The 14,628-nt window shown below is 35.7% G+C and overlaps 1 protein-coding gene across 1 annotated transcript; it reads left to right on the top strand.

Moving 5' to 3' along the window:
* The first annotated feature begins 407 nt into the window (after positions 1–407).
* Positions 408–13,641, top strand: LOC146169898 (atlastin-3-like). The gene is made up of 16 exons (XM_083388932.1): positions 408–1,786; positions 3,630–3,841; positions 4,328–4,459; positions 4,925–5,080; positions 5,154–5,216; positions 5,394–5,628; positions 5,791–5,975; positions 6,732–6,803; positions 7,000–7,197; positions 7,505–7,576; positions 7,727–7,921; positions 8,166–8,234; positions 9,061–9,127; positions 10,472–10,510; positions 10,692–10,753; positions 13,304–13,641. Exons 1-15 carry the CDS (start codon positions 1,723–1,725, stop codon positions 10,751–10,753), a joined length of 1,821 nt encoding a protein of 606 aa, XP_083245058.1. The 5' UTR covers positions 408–1,722; the 3' UTR covers positions 13,304–13,641.
* Positions 13,642–14,628: the final 987 nt, after the last annotated feature.

Raw genomic sequence — 14,628 nt, 5'->3', positions numbered from 1 at the left:
ATTCTTCACAAATATGCCTAAAAAGCGCATAATGTCACACACTGCATGTCGAACCCCTGCTATGGTGCTTCGTACCCCCAAGGGGTACACGCACCCCTGGTTAAGAACCCCTGCACTAGACCTATCCTTGTCGGCAACGTTGTTTTGTCACGATACAAGGCAACTCTAGGGAGGCATTCAGATGTATCAAGTGTCTGAGCGGTGGTATACCGCCTCGGCTTTGCTGAAAAGGGAAATCACCTAACTGTTCGAACACAACCTTTTTCATTTCATTTCAAAACAGTAAAGCGGAACCAACCGAAGAGGAACTACTTGGTGCCTTTTAAACGCCAGTGTTCGTTTTGTGTTTGCCTAACATTGTAGCTAAACGCAAGCAGATTTTCAGTTAGCCAGGTTTTGACCAGATGCCTTGCCTTTGCTCGAAAAGATTACATTGCACTTGTGGGAGTAGACTAGATTGTATTATAAACTTGTAGGCTATTTTCGGCAGGTTTTCGTGTTTTCGGCATATTAACGTGTACGTTTACGTGTGGCAAATGTTCCATGTTTTTATTAAGAGCCTTGTTGCTTTAAAAGTTACATTCATTCAGCGAAAATTGAAAGGTAGTGTAACTGTGGTAAAATTCCAAGGAAAAAAAAATTGTCATAATGTACGTCTACTTAGGGCAGTGTTTCTTAACCTGTTTTACTTGGGGGCGCACCTAGAGATATTTTAAAACGTTGCGGCGCACCTTGCGAGCGAAGCGAGCGCGAAATTTTTGAGGTGTACCTCTATTTCTCTGAAACTGCTTGCCATTTTTTATTATATAGGTTTATAGTTGCATATCTTCAAAGAGACCCCAAGCCTTGAGACCAAAATAGGAGCAACGTCAACTTCGAAATAAAAGACAGTTATGGAGTAGGCGAAAAAATGACGAAATCAGAAGACCTAAATGGCCAAGAAAGGGGCAATACAATCTTTTATCTAACCCCAAACACCGCCCTAACTAACACCCACTCCCCGAATATTTTTAACCCTAGCCCAATTGCTAACACCACCAACTACCGCCTATAAGCCCAAACAGAGGCAAATATCCGGGGCCAAAACAGCGGTGCCCAAATGTTGACAGCAAACGGCCAATGCCAAACATGTGTACCCCAATCATCCCATACCCCGTTCGTTACAGTCCTGGGCGTAATTTTGTCTTATTCCGATTAATTCGGAGCTTAATTCGACATGTTTAGGTCTTATCTAGACTATTTTAGACCGTATTCTGTCGTGGTCATTGATACGAATTTAGCGTTATTATGTCGGTGGTCTTAGTACTATGGTATTATGGAAATTCTGACTTAGATATTGTTTCTTTGTAGGTATTCTTGTACTTTCTACTTGAAAGTACTGTGGAATCAATGAGCTAAGCCTAATAGAAAAGTAAAATACATGTTTTATATATTAAATTATTTTTTTCCTTTTGCTCGCGGCGCACCTGGCACCCTTCCATGGCGCACCGGTTGAGAAACGCTGACTTAGGGTAACACGTTTACACCAGCAACGGTTTATGTCAGCGTAAACCAAACATGGATCCTCTAAAAGAGATTTGGCCATTTTTTACCTTGTATCTGATAGTTGACCTAAAACTTAGAATTGTTAGGACGTACTCCGGTTCTACTGCACGACACTAAGTATGCTGTTGTGTTGTTTTATGTAGCGTCATTCCTTAATTTGTTTGAAAATCTGCAAGTATGCAGCGGGATCAAAGGGACGACGCAACTGACCGAAAGATGACAAAAGCTGGTAGCGATGCAGGTACTGAGCGTCAAGCTATGTTTGTCCTAATATTGTTTGCTAAAACGAGTTGCGTTAACGGTCGCTTAGTGGGATAACCTGGACTCGTGCAAGCAAATACGGCCCTGTTGTTTGTAAAGTGATTAACGGTCAGTGTACGATACGCTTATTTAGCCTAACTTCGTTAACTATATAACATTAGTATCAACGCAATTGCTTAAATCATGCAGTGCTTGTCGATCTTCTTCGGAATAACAGTAGTACACGGTCGCTTAGTGGGATAACCTGGACTCGTGCAAGCAAATACGGCCCTGTTGTTGGTAAAGTGATTAACGGTCAGTGTACGATACGCTTATTTAGCCTAACTTCGTTAACTATATAACATTAGTATCAACGCAATTGCTTAAATCATGCAGTGCTTGTCGATCTTTTTCGGAATAACAGTAGTACACACTTCCACGTTTACTGAAAAACGAGTACACCCCAGTCCACACAATGCACTGAACTTATAGAAATACACCCTGTTGTACTGCAAATAGAACTGTTAACTGTTATGAAGAACTAGTTAGTACCTCAAAATAATAACCATTGTCATGAGAAAAAAGATGTCACAAATAAAATAATAGTATCTTGCAAGCTACGTACGCTTAAATACATGTTATGTCATGTATTGTACACTCCAGTCAATCGTGTAATGAACCTGTTTATTTATTGTGATACCTGATCGTATGCTTATTGTAATGCCGTATCTTGTACAGTACACCCCATCAGTACACATTTGAAATCGACTTTCCGGACTCATATTTACATAGTGTATAGGCTCTCGTGGCACCTATAACAATATTAACCAACAGAAACGCCGTTTTATTGCGCCATAAAGTTGCCTCATCGGAGAGCCGCTGCTTGTTTTTATGCAATCAGATGTTTAGTCCTTGAACAAGGGTCACAACCAAGAATGATCACTTTTATCCACCAGGTTAAACCAACTCCTGTGTTGCAAAACGAAATGGGGGAAAACTAAAAACTACAAAGCGTCGTGTAAATGTGCAAGAAATCTGGCTGAAGTCGTTAAAAATAACCAACAAAATGCAAAAGCCCAAAAAATAAACTTAATATTTTTTCTATGTAAGCCATTTTAAGCTTTATGGTTCAAGTTGGCTACAGTCATAATTGGTTTGTAGTGTTTGTATTTATTGACAAACTATTTGAAGTTGAGCTTTGGAGTTGTAATGAAATAAACTTGCACCAAGCTATTTTTTTAGCAACGAAACAGCACTTAAGAACTTCTAGTAGATAATGCTGCGGTTAAGTTTGCGAAATGATTCGAATGTACAGTAGTGGTGTAAGAATGAAGTTCATTGTGAAACTTGGTTAATATTGCTTTTGTTACGTCATAACAATAGCAAGTTTGTTTCTGTACCTTGTTTTACCTTGAGTTACCTTTTTATTTTAATTGTTTAGTTTGGGTAAAAATGTTTTGCATTAAATAAAAATCTCAGACTACTAGTTACGAAAAAGTTTTTTTTATTTTAATATCGATTTTAAAACGAACAAAAACTTAAAAGAATCACAATCGCCAAATAAACGACACACACTAGCTGGGTTATTCGCTTGTAAATTATAAAAGTTTCTCATATTGTTTGCGAGGATCTTGCTTTTATCCTACATAAAAAAAATTCACTCCCTCAAGGGCTGATTGTATAAAAAGAAACAGCGGCTCTCCGATTGGTTAACTTTGTGGCCCAATACGGCGTTCATATTGGTTAATATTGTTATAGATGCCATCAGAGCATACACTATGTAATTATGCTTTCCCGAGCTCGCTTTCAAAAACATAGTTTCTAATTTTTACTATGGTTTTTAGATTTCGGTGCTGCAAGGTACAGGGCTGTCCAAATTGTCCACCCCTGTTCAGATGGCTCCTTTAAAATGGACTCCAACGAGCTTGAACGGGTGTTTGGTCAAGTCGCCGACGTACCAGTTGCTGTGTATTCGTTGACCGGTGCATTCCGCAAAGGGAAGTCCTTCATGCTGAACTTGTTTCTTCGCTACCTGTTGTTCCAAAAAGCAGGAGAGGTTAGCGGCCAGAACTATGCTTTGACGTGTAATTAAACCAGTCGAAAAGGTTTAAGTTAAAGAATCATTTTGAAATCCGTTTTTTGTGTATCTGAATGTTTCATGGTTTGAATACGGGCTGTTGTATTTATACGAAAAGGATGCAGTAGGCAACAGTTCTATGATCGTTTCCTAACCAGCCGCAAAGAACCTGCGTAGCTTAATCGGAAGAGCGACGGTCCGGTTTGACCTGTGGTCAGTGAGTTCGAACCTCACCGAAGGCTATTCGATTTTCTTGTCTGGCCTTGCACTAAAAATCCTGATCAGGCCGACTTATTTTGGTAGGCCCTTCCAAAGGCGGGATGTGGACTACGTTACCATTGTAACTTTATCGACGTTGCATTTCGGTAGTTTAACTGAGTAAAAATGTACTTTGAAAATGTAGCCTGGTAACTCTACCTTTTCTCCGGATTTTTCGCTGGTATTAACGCCATACTGTTAACGCAGTCCCGTAACTGGCTTGCCAACCATGAGGAGCATATACGTGAAGGTTTTAGTTGGAGAGGCGGACGTGAAAGAATCACACAGGGAGCATGGCTCTGGGACGAACCTTTCTTCTTTAAAACACCAAGGGGAGAGGTAAGAGCATAATAGAGACGAATGAGAACCGACAAGATATTGAATTAAACAAGAAAACGTTGTTTTTTTAACCTAAATATAAATATAGTAACTTGTTTTGAAATCAATTATGCAACTGTGGCAATCCACAACAATGTGACTATTATGTTTTCAGCAGTTTTATTACGAAATATTCAGTAATATCGACTCAATGACGACAAAGTTCTGGTTACAAAATATATTACCGCTGACTTCCCCTTTTACAATTTTGTATTCACATCGATAATATGGTGGTGGTAAATCTTTCGTTGCCATGCGAGGTAAAAGATACGACTAGGAAACTGAGAGAATGCAACAAACCAATTTACAAAACGCGTCCATAAGTATATGGCCAGTTGGGGGACATGAACGACCAGGAGTCACTTCGCCCGAAAAACATTCTCGGAATGGTACAATCAATCAGCTGATATATGTTGCAAATTACAGGTTGCCTTGTTTCTCATGGACACACAGGGTTCGTTCGATAGCAGTACTTCGGTCAAAGGGAGCTCGATAATTTTTGCTTTGAGCACAATGATAAGTTCTGTGCAAATCTACAACGTTATGCAACAGATACAAGAAGATTCGCTTCAGTATTTGCAGGTAGGAAAATAAATGTGTCAATGCTTTGATTTGCGCTGATTAGCATAATAATTTTTTAGTTTTGTTATTGCAGTTGTTCACCGATTACGGCAAAGCAGCTTTCAAAACCCGCAAACTTGAGGGAAAACCTTTTCAGGTAGGCCTTTGAAGCTCTATCTACAACAGTCGCTGTTCTTCAAATGTTTTAAAAATTATAATAAAATTTAAGGATCAAGTTTTTACATTTATTGATTTGCATCGTTCAGTTTGACTCTTGAAAGACTACGTTTGCAACTTTGCATTTTTAATCTAATTCTTCTTGTTGTTTCTACAGAATCTTCTGTTTCTAGTTCGGGATTGGTCAGACCTAGACGTCCCTTTCGGCATCAAAGGCGGTCATCAGGTCCTAGATCACCTACTCACTGTGACAAGGAAACACAGGGACCTGGAATCGGTTCGGGAAAACTTAACAAATTCCTACGAGGACGTTTCCTGTTTTCTGATGCCCTATCCTGGACGCAAAGTGGCTGCCAGGGGAATACACAATGGGAGTTCTCTTCATTTAAAAAGTAAACTGTAGGTTAGACTATAACGAAAACAATGTTTGGATGGATATAACGCCAAAGGAAGTGTTTTTTTTTTTCAGGGTAAACAAATTAAAATTGACTTTTTTTGATCAAGAAGATAACTGAATATTTTATCGATACATAATGGACGTTTAACTCCTAAAGATATGGATCCGGAGTTTTTGCATCACTTGGAGGAGCTTGTTCAGCATTTGTTTTCACCCCAAACAATCGTCATCAAGAGATTCAATGGCAATATTGTCAGCGGGAGAGATCTGATCACCTTTATGCTGGCCTATTTCGAAGTGTTTCGAAGTGGCTCGATGCCCAAAGTTGGCACAATTTTGCAGGTAGGCATGGGCCTGAACGTCGTGGTAATTTTAAGATGCAATTTCGATATGGCTTCCTGATTAACTTAAAGTCTGTTATTAATTCACAAATCCAAATTATAAAAACCAATTTATGCATTAAAGGCCTAAATGTTGCTATAAACATATTCCAAAGTATATAAAAAAGATAGTTTGAAAACAAAAAGACTGACATAAAAGTTATTCAATGCAACTATTTGATCGTTGCCTTGGATTTTCCTTGCTATTTTGGTAAAAAGAGTTGGGAACGTGGCAATGTGACCCATAAGTATTTTTTGTCTATTGTACAGAAATCAAATGCAAAAACGTACGTTAATCTATAGGGCAACATGCGCCTTATCGTATTCTTAAAAATGACAGTAGTGATAACCGAAACTATAGAACTTTTTATCGCTTTGCGAGAGTCGACAAAATCTATTCAATGTATGGTAGCGTGTTTTTTGAGGTAATATGTTACCAACCCCGAACTTCAAAATAAACGAACTGTGTAGCGATGTTGAGGTTACGTTGTAATGGCGACGCATTTAGATGCAATTTGCTACGACAAGTTATGACATAACTTTGTGGTGTCATTTCTCATAGCGCCCGGTAACCAATATGCTGTTTAGGCTTACCTTGGTAAATCAACTGTTAGCTTTTTATTCAGTGAAACAACAGTTGTACACTGGAAACCTTGGATAATTTTGCGCAAAAACTCATCAAAGAAACCAAATCCATACTCTGTTTTTCTGTTCACAGGCTAGCGCACAAGCAGGCATGATCACCGTCATGGAACAATGCAAGGAAATCCTCTCAACGAAAATGAGCCAGGTTTGCAGAAGACCTAAATCCATCTCCCCAAACACCTAAAAACAATACACTTAGTTAGGGTTTAGTTATAGGCACAACTCACACATTCTTATATTTCTTGTCTTGAAAAACTGATAAAAAAGATAAATGTTAGGAAAAAGGACAGATGGGATGGCCTGGTGCATTTTCAACAGGATTTTTTTTTTATTTAATGCAGGTTTTCAAGCAGGTTGATTATTATCAAGGCTCAACACTTAATGAACTACACGAAAGCATCAGGCACCTCGTTTTGGGTGAATACGATCGACTTCCAAAGCTCGGTGACGATTCGTTTATCTCCGAGAACAGAAGGAACTTGATCGATCTAATAAACCAGAAGTTTGCCGCCCACCAGCAAACTAACATCGCTCAAATGGTAAAAGTTTTACCGGCTTTCAAACTCTCACTTTAGTACGACCTGTGTAATTCCGATATAAATATAGGGTTATGTAAAAAAAAGTAACAGCTTCCAAAAAGGTATTTATATGTAGACTGAATACCAACATACTTTGTTGGTTGAAGTACAGATATTGTGGCGATTTTCGGCCCGGATAATAAACCGAGTAGCCTTTAAATTAAAATTTTAACAGGAAAGAAGTGTTAATTTATTATATAGAAATAGAAGCTTGCTTTATACGGTAAAATAACTGACGACCTTAATATTTATCAAAATCGTATATTAGGAGAAATTGAAGAATCGTGTTCGTAACGTTGCAGCAGAAGCCGAAGTACGATATTCAACGAGCTTCGAAGATGTAAGTTACCTCCATGAGATTTCATTTCATTACGTTATTAGAGTGTAGCCCAAGTTGTATTAACTTACTTATATAGCGAATTTTCAGAAATTTAAACGAAATTTCTTCTTATGTCTATATCTAAATATTCCCGCTCTTTTTTGGTTACAGCAATGCAAGGACAATTGGCTGGAAGATCACGATTTTGAAAGGGTGCACGAAACATTGCGGAAAGATGCGCTGGAGATTTTTGATTCCTCCGATGTCGGACGAGGAACTGTTCATAGAATCGAGGAGAGGAAACGGCTTTTAAATAAGATCTGTGAAATTCGAACAAAAATTACGCATATCAACGAAATAAACAAAGTAATTTATAATAATAGCATGCCAAGGTTACGGACTTTTTCCGAGATAAAAAGCAAAAACGGTTTTCTACTATTTAGTACCGTATATATGGCTTTCAGTTTCGCGTAGATTTGTTGATTGTTAGTATGAATCATCAAGTGATACAATATGGTTAGGCTGGCGATTTCTGGTTTAAATCGTCATATCGTGTTATGCTGGTACCGTAACAATATACTACATTAATTAACCACGTAATATTTTTCAGAAACTTGCACAAGCCGCTGAGTCAAACAAAGAAAAGGTTAAGCCTGTTTATAATAGGCAAATGCAAAATGTGAGTAAAGAAGAAAGATCAAAATAAGCTTCGTAATCAGTTAAAGTTGTTTTAATCTATTGCTATTTGTTTTTACCATTCGGGTTAAAATTAAGTTGTTTTTATCTTGTTTTTGTCCAGTGTTGTGAAAAGAGTCGCAGTGAAGACATTTGCCAAAATAATTAACTCGGAGTCAAGTCATTTGTAAAAAAGTCAATTCCAAGCCAAGTCATTGCCATAAAAATGAAATAAAATAATAATCCATAAAAACTATTAAAATTGACAAAGTCGTGCGATTGTGAAAAAATACTGAACTAAAAATAATAGAAAACGTAACGTATTGCAAGCAAATTGTCTTATGCGCAAAAATTATAAACAACACAACTTTATATTTGGATAAATAACACAATTTTATAAAAAATCCATAATGGAAACACTTTATTTAAGCACAAGTTATTTTTTCCAAAAGACTTGGCAAGTCACGTCATTTACAAACAATCACTTGAATGCACTGCCTTAAGTTGATTCAACACTGTATTTGTCTGAAGTACTAAAGCAGTGATTCCCAAAATGTGTGCCGCGAAACTTTTTGTAATTTTGGAAACTAGAGTATTTGTATTACCTATAGGCACGCACGCAATCTTGTTTACTTAAATGCCACTATGCATTACAAATTAACCAAATTGCGACATTAACATATAGTTTGTCGTGTTATAAGGACGACTGTAAAATTACTCTATTGTTTTTCTGTTAAAAGTGCATGTGCTGCGAAATAGTTGAGATTTTGTGTGCCGCGAGCCAAATAAGTTTCGGAACCACTAAATTAAAGTATAGTTTTAACACACAGCCACACGCAAGACCAGACGAATCTAACGATCAACTTTCTGAGCAACTTCAAAATCTTCAAATCCGAGGTAAACTAAATTTTTGTTTTTAAGTACTATTTTTAAAGCATTGTTATGCCATGAGAGAACAAAAAGCTGGTTATTTGAATCAAAACAGTTGCAAAATCCTAACGAAGTAAATGTTTTAAAATTTGGTCGTATATATGCAGTAATCAGCTAATTTAATAGATTCAAGTTTTGTTAAGGTATAGCATTTTGAATTGATGATAAGGCGCGGCAAATATCCATACCTATCAACATTTTAAAATTAAGTTGATACGGGTACTTAGCGATTTAGATTACCATGTAGTTTGTTTGATTGCAGGACTTCTATAAATATGTATATCCTCACTTTCCACTTTGATTAGGAAAAAGTTCCACTTTGATTAGGAAAAAGTTTCTGGGATGAGTTTTGTTTTCTTGGTCTCGACATCAACCACAAAATGTTACAGCTTATCTGGCCATCGGATAGGGCGACCTGTTTTGTTTTCAAATCGAAAATTGCCGACAAGGTCATTACGTGTGAATTCAACAGGCCATATAAGCAACAGTTTCATATCAATAAAGTTGTACTTCAATGGTCTCTGAGAAAATTAAGGTGTTTCAATTAAATTATTTATAGTGTACGCCAGTGATTCCCAAACTCGAGTGATTGTCAAGTGTGCCGCGAAACTTTTTTGTATTCCCAATAGGCATACACGCAAGCATTTTCGAACTAATTACGCATTATTCATTACTAATTTTCAATTTAGAGACATTTTCATAAAGTTTGTCGTGTGTTAAGGGTGATTGTAAAATTTCTCTATTGTTGTTCTGCTAAAAGCGTGCCGCGAAAAGTTAAAATTTTTTTAGTGTGCCGCGCGCTCAAAAAGTTTGGGAACCACTGGTCTACGCCCTACGGATATATGACATTTTTCGAAAAGTCGCTTTAGTATAATTAAAAGTAATATTTGATGTCATTTCAGTTTTTAGCATTTTGTGTATATTCCAAAAAGGTTTAAATTGTTTGTCAATAAACACCAGGGTGTGTGCGTTTTGAGTTAAAGTGAAATTTGCTTTTTATCTAAATGTACGATATTAGTTGTTTATTCTGATGTTTCATATGCGTTTTTTTTTCTCGTAGACTAACACTTTAACAAATAATTTCACGTTAAGAAACCTTCTAATCTAGGTATTTTGATACGACTAACGCCCAATCGGGACGTGGATTCAAATATTGCATAGCATGCAAGAAGCCATATTCTCAGCCTACCGTCACCCAACGCCAAATTTCGTCGAGTAACAGCTCGGCACTTACTTCAGTTAATAGCCTATTTTTAATCCTGTAAACATGCAGACATATGATAATTTATGACATGTGTTACTGTTACATAGATCAAAATGGAGGATTGGCAGTACAAGGAGACAAAGCGAGTAAGTTATAGGTTAAATTTAATAAAATAAAAAATATACAATGGGTATGTTAACACATTTTGTCGTTGTCTACTTTCATTGTTTGTTTAGATTTGTTTAAGTCACTTTAACTTGTGAAAAACAAGATGAAGTATTTCCTTATTCTGTATTTTTTTACGTTAACACATTTATATTTATTCAGATCTTTCTGGGTCATATAATGCTGGAAGAGACCTTTACATAGGACAATCCCAGCCAAAATGAGTAAAGAATTGTCCAGCTATATGCAGTTATTGCAAAAGGCATTATTTTAAAGCTAACGATACGATATTAGATGTATCAGTAGCGAGTAAATTGTATTCTTTGTTGTATTTTGTACCTTTTCAACAGTTAAACATATGCATTTTGATTGTCACAGTTTTGGAGCATAATGGTTAGAGGTTGTAGCAAAACGTATAAGTAGAATATCAAAGCCCACACAGAAGTATAGTTAGCATTTTAAACGTTTGGAATATCTCTTTATTGATTTGAACATTATTCTGTTGATGTTGAAAATCACTAAAGAGATATTTGAAACGTTCAAATGATGTCTGCTTCTGTATGGGCTTTGATATTTTTTCTACGATTGTCACGTTATTAAGCTATAGTTAACTTGTATTTAGCTTTAGGCTATAATTTTAGATACAAAAATATTGTGCTGAAGCGCGCTCTATTTTATATAATTTCGTTAAGCTGGTGTGCATATGGCTGTGAACTTCATCATTCAAATATTTGCGAATTCATTTATTTATTTGAACTAGAAACTCTATTATTTGTGCAGCTCATTTGACCTAAAACTTTACTTGGTTTACTTTAAAACAATATGCCCCTTTCTTATTTACATTTTTATCAACTACCAAGTTTTAACTTCTTCAATTCAAGTATAACAATAATCACCTTTACAGCGGGTATTTTAAGCAACCGTATGCTAGACATACCCACATTAAAAGCCCAAACCTCGTCAAAATTTCGATGATATTAACGTAAAAACTGATAATTTGTTTTTTCTGTAGTGTTTTTTTTTACAAATAATCGTTAAGAACAGTGACTTTTATATATAAAGTTGATTACGGACAGCTGTTCACAGTGTATAAATTATTTTTCGTCTGTTTGTATACTTTTTTATTTTTTCGATAAACGCCTATTTAATGAGGTTGAAAATTTTAGATAGCAGTGTTTCTAAACTAGTGAATGGTTTACCCTAGGATGCGCGGAAATTGTTACAGGGTGAACCAACAGATGGAAGCGACTGAACGATTTATTTCTAATTTGATTTTCATTGATTCTAAAGTTTTTTCTATGAAGGGAGATCGTATTGTATATCATGTAAGATATTACGGTCATATCATTTTTGCTTTTGGGTGAATAGGTATATAAAACCGAAAATGTTTAAGAACCACTGCTCTACACATAAATGTTCACGGGGGAAAACGAGTTGAGAAGGCCTTTTAAGGCCGTTTGGCACTGGAACTGTTTATGCTGCAAAACTTTTAGAGCTAAAAATACATTACTCGTTTGCAAACAATTACTTACTGTCATACCTTATCTTAAGATTGTAAATATATATATATATACATAAATTGGCAAGATATTAGGCAATATGTGGACTACTGATAGTAATACAAACTAAAAAATCAGCATTTTGTAAAAACAAACATCTTTATGTAAAAGATTTTATTAAATTATGAATACACCGTTAAGTTAACAATTTTCGAAACAAATGTTTAGTTTATTATTATGTTTTGCCAACATTCATTAGCACTTTTATTTGAACGCTCAGCCTACATTTGTTACACGGTTATAACGAGAACAATTACTATACGCGAGCCGACATAACCACTCGGGCCTGGTTTATCAAAGGTTCAGTTCGAACTTTGTTTTTGCTTTAGATAGTTGTAAGTGAACAGTATTTGCTGATGTGTCTCGGTGGTGATTTACAATTAACCCATTTTATATTTCCATAATATGCTAGGTCTTAGTTAATTTTTGCCTTTTTTTACCAATTTTATTTTAACCAAACTGGTTTGCTCAACAATTATGTAAAATAATCAACGCCTTGTTTTTCTTTTTTTAAGTATTTTCAAGAGTTTTGCATGAACCCGAAACAAGTAGCCTAGTTTACAACGCAACGACACTAATGCAGTACCTGATAAGTATTCCCAATTGGTCGAAATTTTGTCAAAAAAACGTTTTTTTTTCTTTTTTTTAACGTGTTTTTCATTATTGGAAGTTCAAAAAAATATAGCTATCGCAAAAGCTCATTTTACCCTGCAATGATAAAATCATTATCAATGCACGTTTGAATTTTTCTTATCTCACCAAACTTAAAAAGTTTTTTATTGTTATTTAGTTTATTCTAGTTTAAATACAGTTTCCTAGCCGTTTCTGTCTGCCTACCAACTGGTGGCATTTGTTCCAACACTGACCAGTCTCAAAATTTGACTTAATGTTAATAAGTCAACAAAAAAAAAATAGCGCCCATAACACAATAGCCGCACATTTTAGATTTTATTTTATTGTGGCTAATGAAAATATATAACCCTCAGTATGTCATTGAATTAGACTTGCGTTAACTTTTGAAAACTCCGCATAAGAGCCTAAAGCCGCTTACTGACTGAAACGCCTTAGCGTTCTACTTTTTCGTGAACCACTGTCGAAATTAAACCTCCGTAATGGCGTCATTTGATATCGGATCACCGTATTTTTTGCATTATAAAAAATTACTACCAAGTTTCAAAAATCACTATTTTAAACGTATAAAATTTGTCTTTTCAGGTTATCAAAACAAAATGTCATGGCTGGTATACTATGTGTTTAGATTTGAAGAAAATTGTACTGAATCTTGATATCCTGCAATATCAGAACATTTATTTATTTCGCTATGTCATTTTACCAGATTTGCTTTGTTTTCTTGGAGTACAAATCTTAACTGGACTTAAGGACTTAAGAAACAAAACTGTACTCCCTACCTTATTTATATTCAATTACACTTCGCAACAACTCAAATTTACATATGACAGTCTTTGCAGATTAAATTTTACAGCTATTTATGTTACGTTTGGTTTATGTCTTGTAAGTTTATATTGATTCCAATAACAAATTTTGTAAAGATTTGTATTTGTTTTTTTGCAGCATTATAAAATTATATTTTATTCTAAATACCAGTGTTGTAAAAGCTTATATTAAGTTCTACAAAAGTCTTTTCAAACAATGACAAGTCAAGTCTCAATACAAGTCATCAGTTGTCCAAGCCAAGTTATTATTAGAGCAAGTCAAACCTTTGTCATAAAAATAAAACGTATTACTAATATAATTGTTGAACTCGTCCGATTATAAGCATTCATTCAACTAAACATAACAAAAACGCAACTAAGAGCAAGTGAATTGTTTCAACTACAAAAATTGAAATATTAGCTCGAAAGACTTAATTTAATCAAGTCATTTGAAAACAGTGACCTAAGTGCATCTAAGTCAAGGCATTGATTCATCAGCAGTATCAGAAAGCACTTTTTTGTATTTCGTGTAAGGACTTTAATTAGAGGAGTACTTAAATTGTTCTAGTAGTTTAATAAACTAAGCAACAACAGTGTTAAATCTCAGTAACGATCACACCAAACGCTGATAAATCGAGCAACAGATTTTCTATGCATTGTTTCAAGACACGGTATTCCAAACTGTGGGTCGCACAACCAGTTTACGTGTTTTGTGGGACGCACTTTGCCAAACACAAGATTGAACCAAGTAGGCCTATTGTAGCCTAACCTTATATGGTTTTACTTTCACGATTTTGGATATATGGTAATTTACAAACCCGCAAACAGCAATCCCTGACTGATACCGGAAGTCTTCGGATAACCAAATAGGCCTAAGTCGCTTCGAACTCACGACCTCTGGTCATACGGGAACTACACTCAGTTAATGTTAGGTGGTGGCCTACAATTAATAGGGACATTAGGTGGTTGTGTAGGGCTCTGATGTTAGCTAGTCAATGTTTTCGCATTTAAGTGCTATAACTTAAATAAACAATAGAAGTTCGACTAATCAATTCGAGCCCCACAGTTGTCTGTACTATTTAACCCTTTCAAGTGTTAAACTTACCC

Source organism: Ascidiella aspersa, chromosome 1, assembly GCF_963924565.1.
Source record: "Ascidiella aspersa chromosome 1, kaAscAspe10.2, whole genome shotgun sequence".
NCBI lineage: Eukaryota > Metazoa > Chordata > Ascidiacea > Phlebobranchia > Ascidiidae > Ascidiella > Ascidiella aspersa.
This window is presented reverse-complemented; position numbering and strand designations above follow the sequence as displayed.